Source organism: Oncorhynchus masou, chromosome 24, assembly GCF_036934945.1.
Source record: "Oncorhynchus masou masou isolate Uvic2021 chromosome 24, UVic_Omas_1.1, whole genome shotgun sequence".
NCBI lineage: Eukaryota > Metazoa > Chordata > Actinopteri > Salmoniformes > Salmonidae > Oncorhynchus > Oncorhynchus masou.
Genome location: NC_088235.1, coordinates 31,465,683 through 31,492,963, shown reverse-complemented (window position 1 = coordinate 31,492,963; position 27,281 = coordinate 31,465,683). Strand labels below are relative to the sequence as shown.

At 41.4% G+C, this 27,281-nt stretch overlaps 1 protein-coding gene across 8 annotated transcripts in view; it reads right to left on the bottom strand.

The window, feature by feature from the left end:
- The window catches only part of LOC135512047 (ribosome-binding protein 1-like), a 54,675-nt gene extending 27,624 nt beyond the window's left edge, over positions 1–27,051 (bottom strand). For 4 of the 8 annotated variants that reach the window (XR_010451361.1, XR_010451360.1, XM_064933651.1 and 1 more), the window contains exons 1-4: positions 26,846–27,051; positions 7,129–7,257; positions 6,796–6,894; positions 5,958–6,630 (exon numbers count right to left, since the gene is read on the bottom strand). Coding sequence is in view for 6 of the 8 variants with exons in the window: in XM_064933651.1 (XP_064789723.1) it covers positions 5,958–6,630; positions 6,796–6,894; positions 7,129–7,230 (874 nt within the window). In the remaining 2 variants the exon portion in view is untranslated. The remainder of the gene's footprint in view (positions 1–5,957; positions 6,631–6,795; positions 6,895–7,128; positions 7,258–26,845) is intronic. The other 4 variants (XM_064933648.1, XM_064933647.1, XM_064933649.1 and 1 more) reach the window with 2 other exon arrangements.
- Positions 27,052–27,281: the final 230 nt, after the last annotated feature.

Genomic DNA, 27,281 nt, shown 5'->3' with positions numbered 1-27,281 from the left:
ACCTTTCGCACTAAAGTACGTTCATCTCTAGGAGACAGAACTCGCCTCCCTCCTGAGCGTATGACGGCTGCGTGGTCCCATGGGGTTTATACTTGCGTACTATTGTTTGAACGTGGTACCGTCAGGCTTTTTGAAATTGCACCCAAGGATGAACCAGAATTGTAGAGGTCTACAATTTTTGGCTGATTTCTTTTGATTTACCTATGATGTCAAGCAAAGAGGCACTGGGTTTGAAGGTAGGCCTTGAAATACATCCACAGGTACACCTCCAATTGACTCAAATGATGTAAATTAGCCTATCAGAAGCTTCTAAAGCCATGACATTTTCTGGAATTTTCCAAGCTGTTTAAAGGCACAGTCAAGTTAGTGTATGTAAAGTTCTGACCAACTGGAGTTGTGATACAGTGAATTATAAGTGAAAGAATCTGTCTGTAAACAATTGTTGGAAAAATTGTGTGTGTCATGCACAAAGTAGATGTGACAGAACTATATTTAGTTAACAAGAAATTTGTGGAGTTGTTGAAAAATGAGTTAATGGACTCCAACCTAAGTGTATATACAGTGCCTTGCGAAAGTATTCGGCCCCCTTGAACTTTGCGACCTTTTGCCACATTTCAGGCTTCAAACATAAATATATAAAACTGTATTTTTTTGTGAAGAATCAACAACAAGTGGGACACAATCATGAAGTGAAACGACATTTATTGGATATTTCAAACTTTTTTAACAAATCAAAAACTGAAAAATTGGGCGTGCAAAATTATTCTGCCCCTTTACTTTCAGTGCAGCAAACTCTCTCCAGAAGTTCAGTGAGGATCTCTGAATGATCCAATGTTGACCTAAATGACTAATGATGATAAATACAATCCACCTGTGTGTAATCAAGTCTCCGTATAAATGCACCTGCACTGTGATAGTCTCAGAGGTCTGTTAAAAGCGCAGAGAGCATCATGAAGAACAAGGAACACACCAGGAAGGTCCGAGACACTGTTGTGAAGAAGTTTAAAGCCGGATTTGGATACAAAAAGATTTCCCAAGCTTTAAACATCCCAAGGAGCACTGTGCAAGCGATAATATTGAAATGGAAGGAGTATCAGACCACTGCAAATCTACCAAGACCTGGCCGTCCCTCTAAACTTTCAGCTCATACAAGGAGAAGACTGATCAGAGATGCAGCCAAGAGGCCCACGATCACTCTGGATGAACTGCAGAGATCTACAGCTGAGGTGGGAGACTCTGTCCATAGGACAACAATCAGTCGTATATTGCACAAATCTGGCCTTTATGGAAGAGTGGCAAGAAGAAAGACATTTCTTAAAGATATCCATAGAAAGTGTCGTTTAAGGTTTGCCACAAGCCACCTGGGAGACACACCAAACATGTGGAAGAAGGTGCTCTGGTCAGATGAAACCAAAATTGAACTTTTTGGCAACAATGCAAAACGTTATGTTTGGCGTAAAAGCAACACAGCTCATCAACCACAACACACCATCCCCACTGTCAAACATGGTGGTGGCAGCATAATGGTTTGGGCCTGCTCTTCTTCAGCAGGGACAGGGAAGATGGTTAAAATTGATGGGAAGATGGATGGAGCCAAATACAGGACCATTCTGGAAGAAAACCTGATGGAGTCTGCAAAAGACCTGAGACTGGGACGGAGATTTGTCTTCCAACAAGACAATGATCCAAAACATAAAGCAAAATCTACAATGGAATGGTTCAAAAATAAACATATCCAGGTGTTAGAATGGCCAAGTCAAAGTCCAGACCTGAATCCAATCGAGAATCTGTGGAAAGATCTGAAAACTGCTGTTCACAAATGCTCTCCATCCAACCTCACTGAGCTCGAGCTGTTTTGCAAGGAGGAATGGGAAAAAAATTCAGTCTCTCAATGTGCAAAACTGATAGAGACATACCCCAAGCGACTTACAGCTGTAATCGCAGCAAAAGGTGGCGCTACAAAGTATTAACTTAAGGGGGCTGAATAATTTTGCACGCCCAATTTTTCAGTTTTTGATTTGTTAAAAAAGTTTGAAATATCCAATAAATGTCGTTCCACTTCATGATTGTGTCCCACTTGTTGTTGATTCTTCACAAAAAAATACAGTTTTATATCTTTATGTTTGAAGCCTGAAATGTGGCAAAAGGTCGCAAAGTTCAAGGGGGCCGAATACTTTCGCAAGGCACTGTATGAGTACATTCCAATGGCACAGGGCAGAATGGGTGGGAACTGGGCAGCTGAACCCCTGGCTGAGAGGGCAGAGTGGTACCAGGCAGACACAGCCCCTGTGGCACCAGATAAACTCCCTATTGTCTGAGTTACTGAGAGGCTTTGTCAGCTAGCACACAACAGGGCCAGAGCTGTGCACACATACACACACTGAGCAGGAGGGCGCCACTGCAGCCAAGAACAGACTGAGAATTGAACAGGCTACCACACACACACACACATTGTCATTGTTGTAGTAAGAGTGTTACAGTAGTGCTTGTGTTTTGGCTAAAGTAGTTCCTGCCTAGACTACCGTTTCCACTCATTAAAAACAGAAAGATATGTTTTTAACAACCTAGCTAGCAGTTACCTCACTTCCTGTGTTCGTCTGTCTGTCAGTCACAAAAATGCAACCCATATAAGGAAGAATGACATCTACAGACAGACATACTTCCCTGGTTTTCCAGAAATCCTGGTTGGAGGATTCCGGATTTCCTGCTTATTCCTGATTCCAGGATTCCTCCAACAGGGATTTTGGGAAAACCATGGAATTTTTTGAAAGTTCCTGGAATTTTACAACCCTAGGAGAAACTACTGTACTTGTGGTCCTGTTGTTCTTGTGCAGCTGTAGTAGCTGCACTTTGGTGGCACACACACACACATAACCCAACACACATAAAGAGGCCTTGGGCCCTGACCATGCGTGTGCAGTAGTAGTCTTTCGACCAGACCACACCCAGTTAGACTGGCTAAGATCAGAGTCCACCACGGCAGCCTTCGTCAGACGCCGCCGAAACGTGTCCATTTCCTCTGACATGTGCTGCTAAAAAAAATGACATGAAAACTTAAAGAATATTTCAGTAAGTACAGGTTTTTCTTTCTTCCTGTGTATACCTTTTGAGCCCGGCACCCAAACACTGTGTTACGACAAACTTCAGCTGAGCACACCAATTTCTCATTCTAATCAGTCCACCACAGAAAACAGCTGAGCTTTGTTCTGCAGTGTAGGAGCACAAGTCCCTCTGCAGATTGTATATAGTCCGGCCTATTATACAATTAAGCAATAAGGCCCGAGGAGGTGTGGTATATTGGCCATATATCACAAACCCCTGAGGTGCCTTACTTCTATTATAAGCTGATTACCAACGTAATTAGAGCAGTAAAAATACATGTTTTGTCATACCGGTGGTATACGGTCTGATATACCACGGCTTTCAGTCAATCCGCATTCAGGGCTCGAACCACACAGTTTTATATCAGACAATATACCATGGGTATGATGCAAAACAACTTGTTTACTGTTCTAATTACGTTGGTAATCAGCTTATAATAGAAGTAAGGCACCTCAGGGGTTTGTGATATATGGCCAATATACCACGGCTAAGGGCTGTGTCCAGGCACTCCGCGTTGCAGCATCCAGGAGCCATTTTCCTAAATCAAATAGTCTACTAGTTAGATATGGAACTGGAAGCGGTGGTGTTCATTGATATCTCTTAATGTAAACTACGCTTTGTCCCTATTATTGCTTGAACAATTTCTATTTTCCACAAAATTGAAAAAAATATGCAACTAGGAAACTAAAAGGCATGCCCACATGCCAATATTAATAATGTCTTGCGATCTTGAGGAAGGCCTTTCGCAGCGCCCCAATGCAGTATCGGCAATATCATGGACAGTAATGATCTTAGGACATTCCGAGATCTGAAAGAAGCATTTTATAATTTTATTTTTTACTTAAGTCAGCTATGCATGCTGGCCTATGGAGTTCCATGGGAAACCCAGCTGTCAACCTGTCCAATTATGGAATTTGTAAACAGACGACCTCTGTAACATATAAACTATTGGAAAGCCCATACTCTGAGCTAGCCATTAAAAACGTATGGCCCACAGATCTAAATGTAACTGAATCATCCTTTAACTGGACCAGAATAGAGAAAAACATTACCTTGGCATCTCGTAATCCTGACCATCAATTTTTTTCATTTCAACTTTGTTCACAGACTAACACCTAATAAATGTGTCATAATGAAATTGACCTCAAATCTTTGTATGCATTGCTCTGTTGCTCTGTTTTTGAATGGCAGCCAAAAGTTACTAGGAAATATCAAATGCAAATATGTTAACTGAATATATGAATATGACATTGAATGTTTTACCTGTAACCCCCTTCTAACGTGATACCTGTAACCCCCTTCTAACGTGATACCTGTAACCCCCTTCTAACGTGATACCTGTAACCCCCTTCTAACGGTATACCTGTAACCCCCTTCTAAAGGTATACCTGTAACCCCCTTCTAACGGTATACCTGTAACCCCCTTCTAACGGTATACCTGTAACCCCCTTCTACCGGTATACCTGTAACCCCCTTCTAACGGTATACCTGTAACCCCCTTCTAACGGTATACCTGTAACCAACCCTTCTAACGGTATACCTGTAACCAACCCTTCTAACGTGATACCTGTAACCAACCCTTCTAACGGTATACCTGTAACCAACCCTTCTAACGTGATACCTGTAACCAACCCTTCTAACGTGATACCTGTAACCAACCCTTCTAACGTGATACCTGTAACCAACCCTTCTAACGTGATACCTGTAACCAACCCTTCTAACGTGATACCTGTAACCCCCTTCTAACGTGATACCTGTAACCCCCTTCTAACGTGATACCTGTAACCCCCTTCTAACGGTATACCTGTAACCCCCTTCTAAAGGTATACCTGTAACCCCCTTCTAACGGTATACCTGTAACCCCCTTCTAACGGTATACCTGTAACCCCCTTCTACCGGTATACCTGTAACCCCCTTCTAACGGTATACCTGTAACCCCCTTCTAACGGTATACCTGTAACCAACCCTTCTAACGGTATACCTGTAACCAACCCTTCTAACGTGATACCTGTAACCAACCCTTCTAACGTGATACCTGTAACCAACCCTTCTAACGTGATACCTGTAACCAACCCTTCTAACGTGATACCTGTAACCAACCCTTCTAACGTGATACCTGTAACCAACCCTTCTAACGTGATACCTGTAACCAACCCTTCTAACGTGATACCTGTAACCAACCCTTCTAACGTGATACCTGTAACCAACCCTTCTAACGTGATACCTGTAACCAACCCTTCTAACGTGATACCTGTAACCAACCCTTCTAACGTGATACCTGTAACCAACCCTTCTAACGTGATACCTGTAACCAACCCTTCTAACGTGATACCTGTAACCAACCCTTCTAACGTGATACCTGTAACCAACCCTTCTAACGTGATACCTGTAACCAACCCTTCTAACGTGATACCTGTAACCAACCCTTCTAACGTGATACCTGTAACCAACCCTTCTAACGTGATACCTGTAACCAACCCTTCTAACGTGATACCTGTAACCCCCTTCTAACGTGATACCTGCAACCCCCTTCTAACGGTATACCTATAACCCCCTTCTAACGTGATAACTGTAACCAACCCTTCTAACGTGATACATGTAACCAACCCTTCTAACGTGATACCTGTAACCAACCCTTCTAACGTGATACCTGTAACCCCCTTCTAATGTTATACCTGTAACCCCCTTCTAATGTTATACCTGTAACCCCTTTTCGAAAAGATGACAAACTAAATAAAAAGTTGGACACAAAAAATACATGTATATTATCAATAGTTGTGTTGCTCTCTAGTTATGTGAAATAATACATATGTAAAATTATTGGAATACATTGAAAATAGACCAAGCTTCCTTACCAGACTCAGCTTTTTTCTTGGAAGATGCCTTCTTCTTAGAAGGGTTCTGGGCCTCCTGAGCCCTGGCCTCCTGAGCCCTGGCCTCCTGAGCCCTGGCCTCCTGAGCCCTGGCCTCCTGAGCCCTGGCCTCCTGAGCCCTGGCCTCCTGAGCCCTGGCCTCCTGAGCCCTGGCCTCCTGAGCCTTGGCTGCAGTCTGCTGGGAGCCCACTGGGGGCACTGCCATCACAGGGACCTCCTTGGTGACAGCCTCCAGGACTGGTGCAGGCTTGGAGGGGGCAATGGGGGTGGTGGTCGCCTGAGCTGGCTCTACCTTAGCCACCTTCTTCTCCTTCTTCTTCTTCTCCTTTGGTGCAGGGACAGGTGGGGCCTCTACGGCAGTGGGAACTGGAGCAGGGTGAGTGGTTGGTTCAGGGGCTGGGGCAGGAGCAGTGACTCTTTCTGGGGCTGGGGCAGGAGCAGTGACTCTTTCTGGGGCTGGGGCAGGAGCAGTGACTCTTTCTGGGGCTGGGGCAGGAGCAGTGACTCTTTCTGGGGCTGGGGCAGGAGCAGTGACTCTTTCTGGGGCTGGGGTTGGTTCAGGTACGGCCACTGGGACCTTCTCTGGTTCAGATTCTGGCAGCTTCCCATTGGGCTTGTCATCTTTCTTCTTACCACGGTTCTTCTTCTCAGATACCTTAATGATTAGAATAATACATTTAATTTAGAACACACTTTAACATTATAAATGACAATCAAAATGCGCTACAGTATGTGCATTAAAATGCACGCAGACACACACACAGCTAGAATAATTCTACAAAAAGGCATTTGAGTAGAGGTGTGTTTTATCTCGTTTTACCTTGTCCTTCTTCTTGTCCTTCTTGGTCAGTTGGCTGGGAGGTGCCATCTTTCCCAGCTCTCTACGCTGCTGGGCCAGAGCCTCCTCATACGAGGTCTCCTTCATGGAGAAGAATGAGAAAACATAACAGTTAAATGTAATACATGATCACCACCACGACAACAACAACTGTGTATCTCAGTAGGTTGAGCATGGTGCTTGCAATGCCAGTGTTGTGGGTTTGAGTGCTGCTGGGGCTACCCATAAGAAAAATGCATGCACGCATGACTAAGTCGCTTTGGATCTGCTAAATGGTATACATTATGATTATTATATTAACAACAGTTAGACTACCTTCATGGAGAAGGTGGAGACCAGGACGATGCCAAGGGCTGAGATGAACATGAAGCCTCCAAATACCATGATGCCTAGCGTCTGAGGGTCATACAGATCCATGATGACCACTATGACGGGTTAGCTGTCCTGTTGGATGGGGAGAAAGAAAAACAGAAATTATTAGAATTGTATTTCACCTTTATTTAAGAACCAATGGAATGGCCTTTAAAAAGGTGCAAACTTAGCCCGGACACGCAAAACAAACTCACCCAGTGAAAGAGAGGGTGTGGGAGGGCGGGAGTGTGAAAGCCTATGTGTAAAGTACTCAGTACAGATGGTTAGTGTACTTATAACATTGTTCAAATCAAATTGTCACATGCGCTGAATACAACAGGTGTAAACCTTACAGTGAAATGCTTACTTACAAGCCCTTAACCAACAATGCAGTTAAGACCCCCCCCCAAAAAGAGACAAGAATAACAAATAATTAAAGAGCAGCAATAAATAACAATAGTGGGACAATATACAGGGGATACCATTACAGAGTCAATGTGTCAATGTGTGGGGGAACCGGTTAGTCGAGGTAATTATGTACATTTAGGTAGTTATTAAACTGGCTATGCATTGATAATAACAGAGAGTAGCAGCAGCATGGGTGGGGGGGTAATGCAAATAGTCTGGATAGCTATTTGATTAGTCGTTCAGGAGTCTTATGGCTTGGGGGGGGTAGAAGCTGTTTAGAAGCTTCTTGGATCTAGACTTGGCGCTCCGGAACCGCTTGCCGTGCGGTAGCAGAGAGAACCGTCTATGACAAGAGTGGCTGGAGTCTGACAATTTTTAGGGCCTTCCTCTGACACCGCCTGGTACAGAGGTCCTGGGTGGCAGGAAACTTGGCCCTGGTGATGTACTGGGCTGTACGCACTACCCTCTGTGGTGCCTTGGGGTTGCCATACCAGACAGTGATGCAACCAGTCAGAATGCTCTTGATGGTGCAGCTGTAAAACCTTTTGAGGATCTGAGGACCCATCCAAAATCTTTTCAGTCTCCTGAGGTTTTGTCTTGCCCTCTTCACGAATGTCTTGGTGTGCTTGGACCATGTTAGTTTGTTGGTGATGTGGACGCCAAGGAACTTGAAGCTCTCAACCTGCTCCACTACAGCCCCGTCGATGAGAATGGGGCTGTGCTCGGTCCTCCTTTTCCTGTAGTCCACAATCATCTCCATTGTCTTGATCACGTTGTGGGAGTGGTTGTTGTCCTTGCGCCACACGGCCAGGTCTCTGACCTCCCTATAGGCTGTCTCATCGTTGTTGGTGATCAGATGTGTTGGTGCCTACCCTCACCAACTGGGTTCTTCCACCTGTCAGGAAGTCAGAATCCAGTTGCAGAGGGAGGTGTTTAGTCCCAGGGTCCTTAGCTTAGTGATGAGTTTGTGGGCACTATGGTGTTGAACGTTGAGCTGTAGTCAATGAACAGCATTCTCACATAGGTGTTCCTTTTGTCCAGGTGGGAAAGGGCAGTGTGCAGTGCACTAGAGATTGCATCATCTGTGGATCTGTTGGTGTGGTATGCAAATTGCAGTGGGTCTAGGGTTTCTGGGATAATGGTGTTGATGTGAGCCATGACCAGCCTTTCAAAGCGTTTCATGGCTACAGACATGAGTGCTATGGGTCAGTAGTCACTTAGGCAGGTTACCTTAGTGTTCTTGGACACAATGACTATGGTGGTCTGCTTTAATAAACATGTTGGTATTACAGACTCAGACAGGGAGAGGTTGAAAATGTCAGAGAAGACACTTGCCAGTTGGTCTGCGCATGCTCGGAGAACACGTTGTGGTAATTGTTGGACAAGTTTAAAAGCTCTTTGTTCTATTGTATCCATAGAGACAGTTTATTTTTCCTACAGTTACACGCATTTAAAATGCTTCAAGCTTCAACAGTACTTATAGATGTGTGTCGCCATTAATAATATATGCCACTTAGCAGATGCTTTTATCCAAAAGCGACTTCTAGTCATGCGTGCATACATTTTACACATGGATGGTCCCGGGGATTTAACCCACTACCCTGGTGTTACAAACGCCAAGCTCTACCAACTGAGCTACAAGACCACAAAATACATTAACTTGAGTAATTATTTTAATCGTTTGACAGCCCTGGAAATAAATAATAATCAGAAATTAAAAATGTACACGTTAATGCGGCTGAATTTTAAATGACATTGGAAGCCCTTTGGACTAGAGACATTTTTGCATTAAAGCTAATTTCCTGCAATTCCACAAATTTCTCCACTGAGCTGAGAAAATATTGCAGTTTTAAAGCTAATTTCCTGCAATTATATGCATTTTCCATGGCTAATGCTGTGTTTTACTCAAACATAATAATAATCTCAATATTGCTAAATTCATTGTTTTGTGAATGTTCAATTCTCCCCGACTGTTGAGTTGTCATTTTGGTGATTGAGAACTAACAAAGATTATTTTAAAATATATGTCCATTATCTTTTCTATATGCTTTCTATCTGGTTTTAGTCATTTTAGCTAACACTGAAAGCATTTTTCCATCCTGAATTTGCATTTAATTTATCATACTGTTTGGACTTAGGTGACCCAGAAAAAAATGCTTAGGCAGCACACCCAAGTAGTTCAGTAGCAGACAAATCCCTGTATATCAAAAGGGCACTTCATTCCATATCACAAGCTTTTAAAATCCAGTATTGGAGCACAATTCTACTTAAAATATCAAAGTGATCCAAAAGGGACTCACTTCGTTGAACACACAGGGAAATGGATAGTTAGGCCTAGCCTAATTATAAAAGGGCAGTTGGTCTAACTCCAAGTTGTCTTCAGCTCTCTCATCTTAGACAACCTTTGCTTTCAAGTTCAAAGTACAAAGTTTGCACCTCTCGCACAAATTGTGTTACAGACTACAACATGTTTAATATGTGTATTAAAAAACATGTAAAAAAATCGTTTGACAAGCTTTTAAATTACATCCAATCTCAACCGTTGATCTTTGCAGTGATGAAGCAAAATAGGTCAACTTTGAGCAGCCTTATCTCTTGAATGTTTTGGTATTCAGGTACAAAGTCACTTTCTGAGCACTTTTTCAAAGGGCAAACCTGTAATCAGCCCAGGTGACAGACCCAGGTCTATAGTGGTCAAGTTCTTAAGGTTCAAGGACAAGATGGCTGTTCTGAAGAGAGCCAAGAACTTGAGAGGAATCAACATCATCTTCAATAACATCAAATTGATCAAAAATACAGTTTAGACATTGTTAATGTTGTAAATGACTATTGTAGCTGGAAAAGGCAGATTTTTAATGGAATATCTACATAGGTGTACAGAGGCCCATTATCAGCAACCATCACTCCTGTGTTCCAATGGCACATTGTGTTAGCTAATCCAAGTTTATCATTATAAAAGGCTAATTGATCATTAGAAAACCCTTTTTCGTTTAATTTAGTGAGCACATATGAAAACTGTTGTGCTGATTTAAAGAAGCAATAAAACTGGCCTTTAGACTAGTTGAGTATCTGGAGCATCAGCATTTGTGGGTTCAATTAGAGGCTCAAAATGGCAAGAAACAAAGACCTTTCTTCTGAAACTCATCATTCTTGTTCTGAGAAATGAAGGCTATCCCGTGCAAGAAATTGTCAAGAATCTGAAGATATCGTACAATGCTGTGTACTACTCCCTTCACAGAACAGCACAAATTGGCTCGAACCAAAATAGAAAGAGTGGGAGGCACTGGTGCACAACTGAGCAAGAGGACAAGTACATTAGTATCTAGTTTGAGAAACAGACGCCTCACAAGTCCTCAACTGGCAGATTCATTAAGTAGTACCCGCAAAACACCAGTCTCAACGTCAACAGTGAAGAGGTAACTCCGGATGCTGGTCTTCTAGGCAGTTGCAAAGAAAAAAGACATATCTCAGACTGGCCAATAAAAAGAAAAGATTAAGATGGCAAAAAAACGCAGATACTGGACAGAGGAAGATTGGAAAAAAGTGTTATGGACAGACAAATCTAAGTTTGAGGTGTTCGGATCATAAATAAGAACATTCGTGAGATGCAGAAAAAGGAGTGCTTGATGCCATCTGTCAAGTGTGGTGGAGACAATGTAATGGTCTGGGGGTGCGAGATTTGTACAGAGTAAAAGGGGTCTTGAAGAAGGAAGGCTATTACTCCATTTTGCAACGCCATGCCATACCCTGTTGACAGGGCTTGATTGGAGCCCATTTCCTCCAACAGGGCAATGACCCAAAGCACAGCTTCAAACTATGCATTAACTATTTAGGGAAGAAGCAGTCAGCTGGTATTCTGTCTATAATGGAGTGGCCAGCACACAGTCACCGGATCTCACCCTATTGAGCTGCTGTGGGAGAAGCTTGACCGTATGGTACGTAAGAAGTACCAATCCAACTTGTGGGAGGTGCTTCAGGAAGCATGGGGTGAAATCTCTTCAGATTACCTCAACAAAATGCCAAAAAATCTGCAAGGCTGTAATTGCTGCAAATGGAGGATTCTTTGACGAAAGCAATGTTTAAGGACAATTATTATTTCACATTTTTTTAATCATTATTTATAACCTTATGAATGTCTTGACTATATTTCCTATTCATTTTGCAACTAATTTCATGGAAAACAAGGACATTTCTAAGTGACCCCAAACTTTTGAACGTGTGTGTTATATATATATATAAATAGTTCCTGCATAGTTTGGAGCTGTGCTTTGAGTCATTGTCCTGGTGTAGGAGGACATCTCCCACTTTACCGACACCAAAGCACCCACAGACTATCACATTGCCTCCACCATGCTTGACAGATGGGGTCAACCACTTCAGCATCTTTCCATTTTTTCTGCATCTCACAAAATGTTCTTCTTTGTGATCCGAACATCTCAAACTTAGATTTGTCTGCCCATAACACTTTATTCCAATCTTCCTCTGTCCAATGTCTGTGTATTTCTGCCCATCTTAATATTTTCTTTTTAATTGGCCAGTCTGAGATATGGCTTTTCTTTGAAACTCTGCCTAGCAGGCCAGTATCCCAGTCGCCTCTTCACTGTTGACGTTGAGACTGGTGTTTTGCTGGTACTATTTAATGAAGCTGCCAGTTGAGGACATGTGAGGTGTCTGTTTCTCAAACTAGACACTAATGTACTTGTCCTGTTGCTCAGTTGTGCACCGAGGCCTCCCACTCTTTATATTCTGGTTAGACACAGTTTGCGCTGTCCTGTGAAGGGAGTAGTACACAGCGTTGTACAAGATCTTCAGATTCTTGGCAATTTCTCGCATTGAATAGCCTTCAATTCTCAGAACAAGAATAGACTGATGAGATTCAGAAGAAAGTCTTTGTTTCTGGCCATTTTGAGCCTGTAATGAACCCACAAATGCCGATGCTCCAGATACTCAACTAGCCTAAAGAAGGCCAGTTTTATTGCTTCTTTGAATCAGCACAACAGTTCTCAGCTGCACTAACATAATTGCGTAAGGGTTTTCTAATGATCCATTAGCCTTTTAAAATAATAAACTTAGATTAGCTAACACAACGTGCCATTGGAACACAGGAATGACGGTTGCTGATAAAGGGGCCTTTGTACGCCTATGCATTCCATTAAAAAAAATCTGCCTTTTCCAGCTACAAGTCATTTACAACATTAAAAAGTCTACACTGTATTTCTGATCAATTTGATGTTATTTTAAAATGGACCAAAAAAAATACTTTTCTTTTAAAAACAAGGACATTTTTAAGTGAACCCAAACTTTTTAACGGTAGTGTGTGTGTATATATATATGCACACATACATACATACATACATACATACATACACACTGGCCATCTCTGAAACTCACTTAATTCCTTTGATGATACAGCAGCAGCAAGACATGGATAACATCTACAGCAAAGACAGGAAAGTATATGGGGAGGTGTTTCTGTACACTGAATGTACAAGAACATTAGGAACACCTTCCTAATATTGAGTTCCACCCTCTTTTGCCCTCAGAACAGCCTCACTTCATCAGCGCATGGACCCGAAAGTTGTCGAAAGCGGATGCTGGCCCATGACTTCAATGCTTCATACAAAATGTTTTTCTCGGGATTCTTTTGTTGAAAATGTATGTTGGTCTGATGTGTATGAGGAAGTGAATTCAGATGCACAACTGGAAGTATTTGTAAAATTATTCATGACAATTGTCAACAAGCATGCACCTGTTTTTTTATTTTAATGTATTTATTTATATTTATTTAACCTTTTTAACTAGGCAAGTCAGTCAACAACAAATTCTTATTTACAATGACGGCCTACGAAAAAGCATCCTGCAGGGACGGGGGCTGAGATTAAAAATATGGGACAAAAACACACATCACGACGAGAGAACACTACATAAAAGAGAGACCTAAGACAACAACACAGCAAGGCAGCAACACAACATGACAACATGGTAGCAGCACAGAACATGGTACAAACATTATTGGGCACAAACAGCACAAAGGGCAAGGTAGAGACAACAATACATCACACAAAGCAGCCACAGCTGTCAGTAAGAGTGTCCATGATTGAGTCTTTGAAGAGATTGAGATAAAACTGTCCAGTTTGAGTGTTTGTTACAGCTCGTTCCAGTCGCTAGCTACAGCAAACTGAAAAGAGGAGCGACCCAGGGATGTGTGTGCTTTGATCTTTAACAGAATGAGACTGGCAGAACGGGTGTTGTATGTGGAGGATGAGGGCTACAGTAGATATCTCAGAGGGGGGAGTGATGCCTAAGAGGGTTTTATAAATAAGTATCAACCAGTGGGTCTTGCGTCAGGTATACAGAGATGACCAGTTTATAGAGGAGTATAGAGTCCAGTGATGTGTCCTATAAGGAGCATTGGTGGCAAATCTGATGACCGAATGGTAAAGAACATCCGTCACGAAAATAATTTTGAGAGCCCCCTGGATTGATGATGAAATGAAAAATTGTATGGTTCAAATAAATTATGAAAAAGTAGTGGCTGCTCAGCTGATTGTCTAATTTTACAGTATGTCAACCATTTTGTGATATCTTAAAAATAATCAATTATATTACCAAACCAAGATAAATGACTGTAGCTGTACAACATAGACTTTAATCATGTGATTATTGTGACTTTTCCATTGTAATTGTTTGTAAGCTTGTGTAGTCAAATTAATCTATGATCGTATGCTATCCATTTGTTGTTTGTATGCTGTTCTTTGTATGGCATCTTAATATTTGATAATTAACCAATGATATTAGGCCACTCTTGGCCATGATTACAGACACCTGTGTCTTTTGACACTACATAAACGAGTCATCCCGCAGAGTTTGTGATTATACCCTGATGAAGACAGCTTGGCTGTCGAAACGTTGGTAATTACATTTTTGCATCTGAGCTGTGTGCGGCTCTTTTATTTTCAAGTAGCTGTACAGTAACATGCTATATATGACGGTAGTAGCTGTACAGTAACATGCTATATATGACGGTAGCAGCTGTACAGTAACATGCTATATATGACGGGTAGTAGCTGTACAATAACATGCTATATATGACGGGTAGCAGCTGTACAGTAACATGCTATATATGACGGGTAGTAGCTGTACAGTAACATGCTATATATGACGGGTAGTAGCTGTACAGTAACATGCTATATATGACGGGTAGTAGCTGTACAGTAACATGCTATATATGACGGGTAGTAGCTGTACAGTAACATGCTATGTATGACGGGTAGCAGCTGTACAGTAACATGCAATATATGACGGGTAGTAGCTGTACAGTAACATGCTATGTATGACGGTAGTAGCTGTACAGTAACATGCTATATATGACGGTAGTAGATGTACAGTAACATGCTATGTATGACGGGTAGTAGCTGTACAGTAACATGCTATATATGACGGGTAGTAGCTGTACAGTAACATGCTATACATGACGTCAGAGCTCTGGCTTGGCGCTTCACAGCGCTGTGTGGGCTTTGACTGACAGCTGTTCTTAACTTGAGCACTGAGCATGACAAGAAGTTGCCCCCATCCCTCCGGCTAATTGGGCAACTGTTGCTAATATTTTGTCTGAGTGACGGAAATGCTGTAAATGATGACTCAATGCATTTTGAAAGATGAGACGTTGAGGATTATAATAAATACCGCTTTGATGTCATACAAGCAAGCCAAACACCTGAGTCCAAATGTGCACTTCACATTTCCAAATCATAAAACTCAAGTCATATACAGTGTCAATGTTTATGATCACTATGTTTGATGTACAAGATGAGATGGTGATATATTCTGTTGAGAACAACCCAGGGTATGACCATTTTTGTTTTTTTGTGAGCACCCGAATGCACTCATGACTGACTATGAGCACCAAAATTACACTATGATTCTCTGAATTGCCATGTGAAAACCTAACACTAAGATCGTATTTTATAACTTAGCTAGTCACGTTGGCAATAGAACAAGCTTTCAAATCATGCCCACCTGACCCAGATTGCGATTTACAATGGACCGTTTTTAGATTGAGTAAACAGTCATTTTGTGATGGCAGAGATGCGGGCTGGGTTCCAAATTAAACAACTATAAGTAAGCTTGCTCTAGTTCCTGAACAGCAAAGCTAGGGGAGAACAAAAAAAAGTACCTTATAGTTGAAGACTCTTCAAGTCATTAAAGCACATTAAAATTGCTTAGGAACGCTTCACACATTGTACCTACCCCACATTTTCCAGGAATAGTCTTATAATGTTACTGAATCTATCCAGAGTATTTTCAGATTTAATTATCAACAAATGTTGCAAAAAGTAAAACAATTACATAAAAAGTCATAAACCAACAGTGTAATGTCTGTATTCAGTCATGGGTCAGGTGAACTGTTGTGTATTCACCTTCGATCTAAAACTTTTCCATTATATCAAAACTGTTCCCTTTCAATTGCTACCATGGTTATGCATATGCTTTTCATATTTCTTTGGTAAGAAAGATTTCAATTCAGCCCTATTCATACAGGCTAATTCCCACATGTAAAGGGTCAAGTTAGTGTGGGAGAGGTGGAAAAACTATTGTTATCCATCAATAATAAGCCACCAGGTATCGACAACCTAGATAGGAAACTATTGGGAATGGTAGCAGACTGTATTGCCACCTCTATTTGCTAGATATTTAACCAAAGCTTGAAGGAGTGTGTCTCCACCAATGTTGTAAAGTATAAGTAAAAACACTTTAAAGAATTACTTAAGCCATTTTTCTCCTGTAGTTTACTATTAATATTTGACTACTTTTAAAGAAAATAATGTACTTCTTACTCCATACATTTTCACTGATACCTAAAAGTACTTGTTACATTTTGACAGGAAAATGATTCAATTCACACACTTATCAAGAGAACATCCCCGGTCACCCCTAGTGCCGCTGATCTGGCGGACTCACTAAACACAAATGCTTTGTTTGTAAATTATGTCTTAGTATTGAGTGTTCCCCTGGCTATCCGTCAATAAAAATAACATTTAAATGGTACCGTCTGGTTTGTTTAATATAAGGAATTTTAAATGGTTTATAATTTTACTTTTGATACTTAAGTACATTTGAGCATTTCCATTTACTTTTGACCCTTTAAGTATATATTTTTTAAACCAAATACTATTAGACTTTTACTCAAGTAGTATTTTACTGGGTGACTTTCACTTGAGTCATTTTCTATTAAAGATATCTTTACTTTTACTCAAGTATGACAATTAAGTACTTTTTCCACCACTGGTGTCCACTGCGTGGGAGGAAGCTAAAGTAATTCCACTACCTAAAAATAGTAAAGCACCCTTTGCTGGCTCGAACAGCCACCCAAATCAGTTTGCTGCCTGGTCTTAGTAAATTGGATAGCGAGAATTGTGTTTGACTACTGACTTTAATCATTCCTACAAAGAAGGCACTCAGCTTGTACTGCACTAACTCCGATGACTGATGATTGCCTAAAATAAATGGATAATAACATGATAGTTGGAGCTGTATTGTTAGATTTCAGAGCAGCCTTTGATGTTATTAATCCTAAAGCTTCTCCAACATCAGATATGAACAGTGCGGTGTCCTTCAGGGAAGCTGCCTTTGGCCTCTATTTTTACAAATGATTTGCCACTGATCTTACACAAAGCTACAATGACTATGTATGCAAATTACTTCACACTCTACAGGTCAGCATCCAAAGCCAGTGAGCTCACTGAAATTCAAAATACGGAGTTACGGTCAGTATCAGAACGGGTGACTAATAATAAACTGGTCTTAAATACATATAAAAAATACATATAAAAGCATTGTATTTGGTTCAAAGCATTCTCTAAGACCTAAATTTCAACTGGAGTTGTGCAGAGGGTCTTAACATTGAGCAAGTCGAGGAAACTAAACTCCTAGGGATATTGTTGTGAAGATGGGGAGGGGTATGTCTGTTATAAAAAGATGATCTGCGTTTGACACTAAATCAACTGTACCACCTCGATTCGGTCTTACGTAGCAAAGCGTTTAATTAATTTTTATCCAGTGTAAAAAAGAGCTAGAAAATGGTATATCATACATTGCAGTTGAGGATCAACGGGAAAGTCATTCTGCTTTGAAAGTTGATAAACTTGTAATAACACTTTTGAGAAAATGGGCCTTGAATATTTTGATACACCTACTGGAGAGCTCTTCTTTGTCAACAGTCATTCAGCATCGTTCACACCATCTCTTAAGCCATAGCCACACCCATCTCTTTACGGATTCACATGCGAGGCCATGTGGCAAACACATGCTGTATCAAATAAAATGTGTTTATTTGTCACATGCACAGGGTACAGAAGGTGTAAACAGTACAGGGATAGTACTTGCATACCAGCAATATCAAAAACTGAAAGTGTTCAAGTAAAAATATTTTGTTGTTATTAGATTACCCGACACACTTGTCTAAATGTATGGATCGTGTGAAGGAAATGTTATAACCAGCCTCCACCCACATCTAGCTAAGCAGATGGGTCACTATTGTCTAGACATGTACACATCTTCATGAAATACAATCGATGGCCTTAATCACCCCCAGACACACCCAATTTGATAGGTTGTGTAACAATCTGGCCGAAGTGGAGTCTTTTGATGAGACATGTAGTTAGCTAGCTTAACAATGAACCGGAACAACCCAACTCATACTACTACCAATACAAACATTGTCATAGCTGTAGTATGAATCTGCAGGTAGCTAAAACTAACAAACTAGGTTCAATGTTAACTAGCAATGCAAATGGATTTCTGATTCAAATAATATTATTACACAGATCATACACGTAAGGTTTGCCAGCAAGCTAACATTTGCTAACTAACAGTATGCTTTAACTTGCAATAAAAATGACTTTCTGAGAAAATTCTAAAGTATATCTGGAAAATGTAGCTAGACTCCTACCCGTATACCTGGATGAATGCTTCACGGCAGACTGGAACCATTTAACTCTGTTTTGTTTGGAGCTACAGCTTGTTTGGCCAGCTTTGTGTTAAGTCACACCGGTTCACACTGACCGTGGCGGGTGCAGAAAGTTTGCCCATCACTTTCTCCTACTGATCTGTCGATAGCGTCTGCTAAATTCTGGGCATCAATGTTGTTGAGAAAAGTAGCAAAAGTTTTGTAGTTCTCAATGGTTAACGTTATATCTTTCAAAAACAGCACGGTAGAAAGGACTGTCAACACATACTGAACAGCTCACGTTAAAGACTGGTCTGCCATGTAGCTCGCTTCTATCTAAACTAATTTCCCGGCATGTCCAGCCCATACATTATCTCAGCCAATCATGGCTAGTGGGAAGGTTCCTGCGTTTTTCCATGGCTAAACCAACTAGGCCCGTAATTTAACAATTTTAATCATATTTATGGATGGAATACAAGTTTGTTATTAAGGCACATGAAAATTCACGTTCCAGAAGGCAATTCTGCCAAAAAACGCATTTTGATAAAAAAAGAAAAATGTTTATGTTCAAATGCTGCTCCTGTGAAGTACAGTAGTGATGTCGACATACGCCGAGTTACCTGAAACAAGTCACATGTGGTCAAGTGTAGCAAAGAAAGACCTAGCAAAGCTGCAGCTGGCTCAAAACGGAGCAGCACGCCTTGCCCTTAACAACACATACAGAACTAACAACAACATGCATACCAGTCTTTCCTGGTTGACAATTGAGAGACTTACTGCTTCTCTTCTAGTTATGAGAAATGTTGCTGTAATATATTCCAGATTGTTTGCATAATCAAATAACATTCAACTCAGACACCCATACATACCCCACAAGACATGCCACCAGGAGTTTCTTCACAGCCCCCAGATCCAAAACGAATTCACGGCAACGCAAAGTATTATACAGAGCATTGATCCCTTGGAACTAACATCTCCAATTACTCAAGCAAACAGCAAAATTACCTTTAAAAATCAGATTAAGCAACATCTCACGGAACGGTGGCGACTGTGAGGACACACAAACACAATCATTTTGTTGTATGGTTTTTATTATAATTTTTGCATATCGTTGTATTTAAACTTTGTGTGACTGTCCTTGTCTATCAGTGTTTTGTTACTTGTCATGTTCTGCGTTTTTTGTGGACCCCAGGAAGAATAGCCTAGCTGCTACTTCTGCAAAAGCTAATTAGGATCCTAATAAACAAATAATTATGGAAGGTTTCATTCAAATCAAAAGGGGTGCTGTCAAAAAGGGATTGAAACCCTAAACTAAACCCATTTTGGCAAATCAAAAGAAAGAAGTATACTTGAATTGAAAGCTCTTTCTGCCACCCAAGTGCAGCATAGCCTACATGCTCAGTGTTTTTATAGGTCTAATTATGGCTTGATGGAATGAACCATTTGGCAAATTATGCAAAGGGGGGAGGAAATATAAGCAGTGAGTCATGCCAAGAGCTCAGCCTCTCCATTTTGTTAGGAAGTAAGGTCAAGCTAGACAGAGTAAACCGTGTGCTGCCTCTAACCTGCACACCATGCTTAAAACACATATGTGTAGAAAGAAAAGGCAACACAGAGCTAGCCATATGCCACCTACTGTACCTCTGAAGAAATGTCCTTTTCATGCAGAGAGAAATGCAAATCTCAGTCGTTTAGGAAAATCATATAGCCTATTATGCAACATCACTTTCCATCCTTCTCACTCTCTCTAATATTAGTATACTCCATCAGAAGCTCTCCATTACAGTCAATAGAATCTAGCCTATTGCCACATGTCCTGGATTGTATGGGACAGTACCACATTTTGTCACTGTCACACATCCCACACCAAAACAATAATGCCCTGCGTTTTATCAACAAACTAAAACACTACTCATTTACAAAAAAAGGTTCATTTGTCCTATATTTCAGTCAGGGTTCCTATGCATTTGATGAGAATTGACAGTCCAACCTGTCTCTGTTGCAGTCAAATTGCACTTATGACATGTTATACACTTCTCCAATCGATGTTCAGATCTGATAATCACGGTACTCCATATTGTTTCTTTTTTTTGTTTATCTGTCGCCCCTAGCCTCGAACTCAGGCCCTGTGTGTAGTTAACTGACCCTCTATGCCCATTCATCACCATTTTACCGGTTGTTGTTGTCTTAGCTGATTAGCTGTTGCTGTCTTACCTGTTGTTGTCTTAGCTAGCTCTCCCAATCAACACCTGTGATTGCTTTATGCCTCGCTTTATGTCTCTCTCTAATGTCAATATGCCTTGTATACTGTTGTTTAGGATAGTTATCATTGTTTTAGTTTACCGCAGAGCCCCGAGTCCAACTCAACATGCCTCAGATACCTCCTTTGTCCCACCTCCCACACATGCGGTGACCTCACCCAGCATAACTAGTATGTCCAGAGATGCAACCTGTCTTATCGTCACAAAATGCCTGAGTTTACCTCCACTGTACCCGCACCCCACAATACCCACAATACCATCTGTACATTATGGCCTGAATCTATTCTACCATGGCCAGAAATCCGCTCCTTTTATTCTCTGTCCCCAACGCACTACACAACCAGTTTTGATAGCCTTTAGCTGTACCCTCATCCTATTCCTCCTCGGGTGATGTGGAGGTTAACCCAGGCCCTGCGTGTCCCCAGGCACTCTCATTTGTTGACTTCTGTAACCAAAATTGCCTTGGCTACATGCATGTTAACATCAGAAGCCTCCTCCCTAAGTTTGTTTAACTCACTATTTTAGCACACTCCGACAACCCTGATCTCATTGACGTGCCTGAATCCTGGCTTAGGAAGGCCACCAAAAATTCTGAGGTTTCCATCCCCAACTACAAAATGTTCCATCAAGATAGAACTGCCAAAGTGGGATGAGTTCCAATCTACTGCAGAGATAGCTTGCAAAGATCTGTCATACTTTCCAGGTCTATGCCCAAACAGTTCGAGCTTCTAGTTTTTAAAATGAATCTCTCCAGAAATAAATCTCTCACTGTTGCCGCCTGTTTTAGATCCCCCCTCAGCTCCCAGCTGTGCCCTGGACACCATATGTGAATTTTTTGCCCCCCATCTATCGTCAGAGTTCGTTCTGTTAGGTGACCTAAACTGGGATATGCTTAACACCCCGGCAGTCTTACAATCTCAGCTAGATGCCCTCAATCTCACACAAATTATCAAGGAACCCACCAGGTACAACCCAAAATCCGTAAACACCTCTGTTGTTTTCAATCAGGATCTCAGCGATAAATCCACAATAATCAAGAATTTCAATAAGCATTTCTCTACAGCTGGCCATGCTTTCCTCCTGGCTACCCCAACCCCGGCCAACAGCTCTGCAACCCCCACAGCTACTTGCCCAAGCCTCCCCATTGCTCCTAAACCCAAATCCAGATAGCTGATGTTCTGAAAGAGCTGCAAAACCAGGACATGTACAAATCAGCTGGGCTAGACAATCTGAACCCTCTCTTTCTAAAACTATCTGCTGGCATTGCTGCAACCCCTATTACCAGTCTGTTCAACCACTCTTTCGTATCGTCCGAGATCCCTAAAGATTAGAAAGCTGCCGCGGTCATCCCCCTCTTCAAAGGGGGTGACACTCTAGACACAAACTGTTATAGACCTATACCCATCCTATACCCATCCTGCCCTGCCTATCTAAAGTCTTCGATAGCCAAGTTAATAAACAGATCACTGATCATTTCAAATCCCACCGTACCTTCTCCGCTGTGCAATCCGGTTTCCGAGTTGGTCACAGGTGCACCTCAGCCACACTCAACGTACTAAACAATATCATAACCACCATCGATAAAAGATTGAAGACGGCTGCACAGTACATCGACCTGGCCAAAGCTTCCGACTCTGTCAATCACCACATTCTTATCTGCAGACTCAATAGCCTTGGTTTCTCAAATGACTGCCTCACCTGATTCACCAACTACTTCTCAGTCAAATCGGAGGGCCTGTTGTCCGGACCTCTGGCAGTCTCTATGGGGAAACCACACGGTTCACTCCTCGGGCCGACTCTTTTCTCTGCATATATCAATGATGTCGCTCTTGCTGTGGGTGAATCTCTGATACACCTATACGCAGACGACACCATTCTGTATTCATCTGGCCCTCCTTTGGACACTGTGTTAACAAACCTCCAAACAAGCTTCAATGCCAACAACACTCCTTCCATGGCCTCCAACTGCTTTTAAAACGATAGTAGAACTAAATGCATGCTTTTCAACCGTTCGCTGCCTGCACCCGCCCGCCCGACTAGCATCACTGCTCTGGAGAGTTCTGACTTAGAATATGTGGACAACTACAAATACCTAGGTGTCTGGCTAGACTGTAAACTCTCCTTCCAGACTCATTAACTTCTTATGGCTGGGGGGCAGTATTGAGTAGCTTGGATGAATAAGGTGCCCAGAGTAAACTGCCTGCTACTCAGGCCCAGAAGCTAAGATATGCATATTATTAGTTGATTTTGATATAAAACAGCCTGAAGTTTCTAAAACAGTTTGAATGATGTCTGTGAGTATAGCAGAACTCATATGGCAGGAAGAAACCTGAGAAAAAATCCAACCAGGAAGTGGGAAATCTGAGGTTTGTAGTTTTTCAACTCTTTGCCTATCCAAGATCGTGTAAATATGGTTTGATTGCACTTCCTACGGCTTCCACTAGATGTCAACAGTCTTTAGAACCTTGTTTGGGGCTTCTACTGTGAAGGAGGAGAGAATAAGAGGAGGTTAACTAAGGGGTCTGCCAGAAGGCCATGAGCTCAGTCAGGCGTGCGCACATGATAGGTAGCTGTGTTCCATTGCATTTCTAAAGACAAAGGAATTCTCAGGTTGAAACATTATTGAAGATTTATGATAAAAACATCCTAAAGATTGATTCTATACATCGTTTTACATGTTTCTATGAACTGTAATGGAACTTTTTGACTTTGTCTGCCCTGCGCGTCGTGAATATTGATTTGTGAACTAAACGCAAACAAAAAGGAGGTGTTTGGATATAAATGGACTTTATCGAATCAAACAAACATTTATTGTGGAACTGGGATTCCTGGGAGTGCATTCTGATGAAGATCAAAGGTAAGTGAATATTTATAATGCTATTTCTGACTTCTGTTGACTCCACAACATGGCGGGTATCTGTATGGCTTGTTTTTGTGTCTGAGCGACGTACTCAGGTTATTGCATGGTGTGCTTTTTCCGTAAAGTTTTTTTGAAATCTGACACAGCAGTTGCATTAAGGAGACGTTTATCTAAAGTTCCATGCATAACACTTGTATCTTTTATCAATGTTTATTATGAGTATTTATGTAAATTGATGTGGCTTTCTGCAAAAATCACTGGATCTTTTGGAAGCAAAAGATTACTGAACATAACGCGCCAATGTAAACTGAGATTGTTGGATATAAATATGAACTTTATCGAACAAAACATACATGTATTGTGTAACATGAGGTCCTATGAGTGTCATCTGATGAAGTTCAAAGGTTAGTGATTAATTGTATCTCTATTACTGCTTTTTTCTCTTTGGCTGGAAAAATGGCTGTGTTTTTCTGTGACTCGGTACTGACCTAACAATCGTTTAGTGTGCTTTCGTCGTAAAGCCTTTTTGAAATCGGACACTGTGGTGGGATTAACAACAAGTTTATCTTTAAAATGGTGTAAAATACTTCTATGTTTGAGGAATTTGAATTATGAGATTTCTGTTTTTTGTATTTGGCGCCCTGCACTTTCACTGGCTGTTGTCATATCGATCCCGTTAGCGGGATCTCAGCCGTATTAAACATCTCCAAAACAAAATTAAATCTAGAATCGGCTTCCTATTCCGCAACAAAGCCTCCTTCACACACGCCACCAAACATACCCTCGTAAAACTGACTATCCTACCAATCCTCGACTTTGGCAATGTCATTTACAAAATAGCCTCCAACACTCAAACTGGATGCAGTCTATCACAGTGCCATCCATTTTGTCACCAAAGCCCCATATACCACCCACCACTGCGACCTGTATGCTCTCGTCGGTTGGCCCTCGCTACATATTCGTTGCCAGACCCACTGGCTCCAGGTCATCTATGTCTTTGCTAGGTAAAGCTCCGCCTTATCTCAGCTCACTGGTCACGATAACAACACCCACCCGTAGCACACGCTCCAGCAGGTATATCTCACTGGTCATCCCCAAAGCTACTTTGGTCGCCTTTCCTTCCAGTTCTCTGCTGCCAATGACTGGAACGAATTGCAACAATCGCTGAAGCTGGAGACACATTTCCCTCACTAACTTTAAACATCAGCTATCCGAGCAGCTAACCTAATGTTACAGCTGTACAAAGAGCATATGTAAATAGCCCATCTAATCTACCTACCTCATCCCCATATTGTTTTTCTGCTCTTTTGCACACTAGTATTTCTACTTGCACATCATCATCATCTGCACATCTATCACTCCAGTGTTAATTTTGCTCAATTGTAATTACTTGCTACTATGGCCTATTTATTGCCTTACCTCCTCACGCCATTTGCACACACTGTATATAGACTTTCTTTGTGTTATTGACTGTACATTTGTTTATTCCATGTGTAACTTTGTGTTGTTTGTGTCGCACTGCTTTGCTTTATCTTCGCCAGGTTGTTGTAAATTGTTGTAAATGAGAACTTGTTCTCAACTAGCCTACCTGGTTAAATAAAAGGTGAAATTTTAAAGATATATATTATAATAATTCTGCGCAGTGCAAGAAGAAGCGTTGGCCAATTTCATATCGTCAACCAAATACATTTGTCAAATCCTTTCGGGCTACATTCCAGCTAAACTAGGAGTGGACAGTTAACTACCGGTACTTACAAAAGCGTGCATCTAACAAAGAGCTACGAAAGTAAGTAAATAGCCATATTAGACTTCAAGACATAAGGTAATTTTGTCAAACTCTCAATGCTCATTCAACATATTTACTGTTACTTTATTCAACCTGTTTTAAAAGTCTCCCTAACAGTTTACATTCCCTGACACCAACCAGAAATGTTTCCTTGGCCAAATATTCCCAGATTTTCATAAAACAGCCACATAAGTGTTCTCCTGTTTTTCTGGAGCACCAAAAGAGTAGGCTACGTACTCTTCAATTAGTTCACTCAGTGCAGCTGGGGGAGATGTGTGTGTGTGCTTGGCATTATAGTGCCAAGCATGTGTTAGTATAACAAGTGCTTGGCATAATGCCAACACCCCAACGCTCCATCCAAGTTTGTCTGGACATTCCAAAGGGATTATTTTACTCCCTGGCCAGAGCAGTAACTACCCGCCAGCCCCTACTCTCTGACTCCCATCCAAATCAAATCCAATTTTATTGGTCAAAAACACATGTTTAGCAGATGTTATTGCGGGTGGAGCGAAATGATTGTGTTTTTATACATACATTTTTTATCCTTATGATACATGATGCTGTATTCCGCCAGGAGCCCCCAACCTCCCAGATAGCATATGAACACACCATAAGCATCAGCAAGAAATTTGCTTTAATACTGCTAAATTTTCTCTCATCCTCGTGGCAAAATGTGAAGAATAGCATGAGATTAGCTATAAAATAGCACATTTTTATCTCTGTCCCATGGCAATGGCAAAGTGTTGAAATGCAGGAAGTTAATTGGGGAGGGAGGGGGGGGGGGGGGGGGCTAAAACAAATTCCTACTGCCCCCCTCAAAAAAAAAAAAAAAAAAAAAAAAAAAAAAAAAGTGGCGGTAGGTGCCCTGGAGCCCCAAATGCGCTGGTCAGTCAGGCCATGTATTCGGCATGTTTATCATAAAAACGCTGTCATGTAATTTCGAAATCTTTTATCATGACATGAAATGGAAATTAAGTTGTCATTACTAACTGGCATCTTGTGAGAAACTGTCGTAACTAGCATAGCTAATGCGTTAGCAAGAAAGTCGAGATAGCCAGCTGAGAATTAGCAACTCCACACATCTATGTAACTACCGTTACACAGTTTCTCTACTATGTAGCTACATCACATCTCGAGTTGAGAATGATCAACTCGGAGCTGGCTAGCTAACGTTAGCTAGGCTAGTAGGCTACAACACGTTAGCTAGCTGGCTTTTTAGCCAGTTAACTTAGTTTCATTGCTAGTTTATTATTATAAAATTGCGAAGTTGTCAGCTGCTGCCTAGTAAGAATCACATGCTAAATAGTTACAGTCATCATTAGCCAACCAGTTAGTTCGTCTGACTACCATCCATATGAAATATGGAATAAGGTTCTGATTTTTCAGAATAGTATTCTAGAGCTCTTCAGAATTCATACCTTATTTTTTATATATATCTGCTGATGTAGCTACTGTAGACCGCTTCTGGGGGCGGTTGAAGAAGCACGGATTTTGTCGTTGAATTTCTTTCAATCTGAAGTAAAATATGCAGCTATTTCCCCAAATTATCTCTCAGGCTGTTCGTCTGGGAATCCTCTTCCTTTAAATGGAGTCGTGGCACTTTGAGCTGGCTCGCATCGGGCCAGTGAGGGGGTTCGATTAATATCGCCCGGGCGCCCGTGTAGAGGTGTTTTGCATCGACTGAAAGTTAATTGCTTTCGATTTTAAAACCGGGCTGCTCCCGGCGTGAGCCAGGTGCCCGGTTCAAAGCCCAAGGTGAAATCTGCTCAAAACGAGAGTGGCCTACTTAAGTACGTGTGTAAATTAGTAGGATTCTGTGTTGTCCCATGGAAAAGTGATTGATTTTTTTTCCCC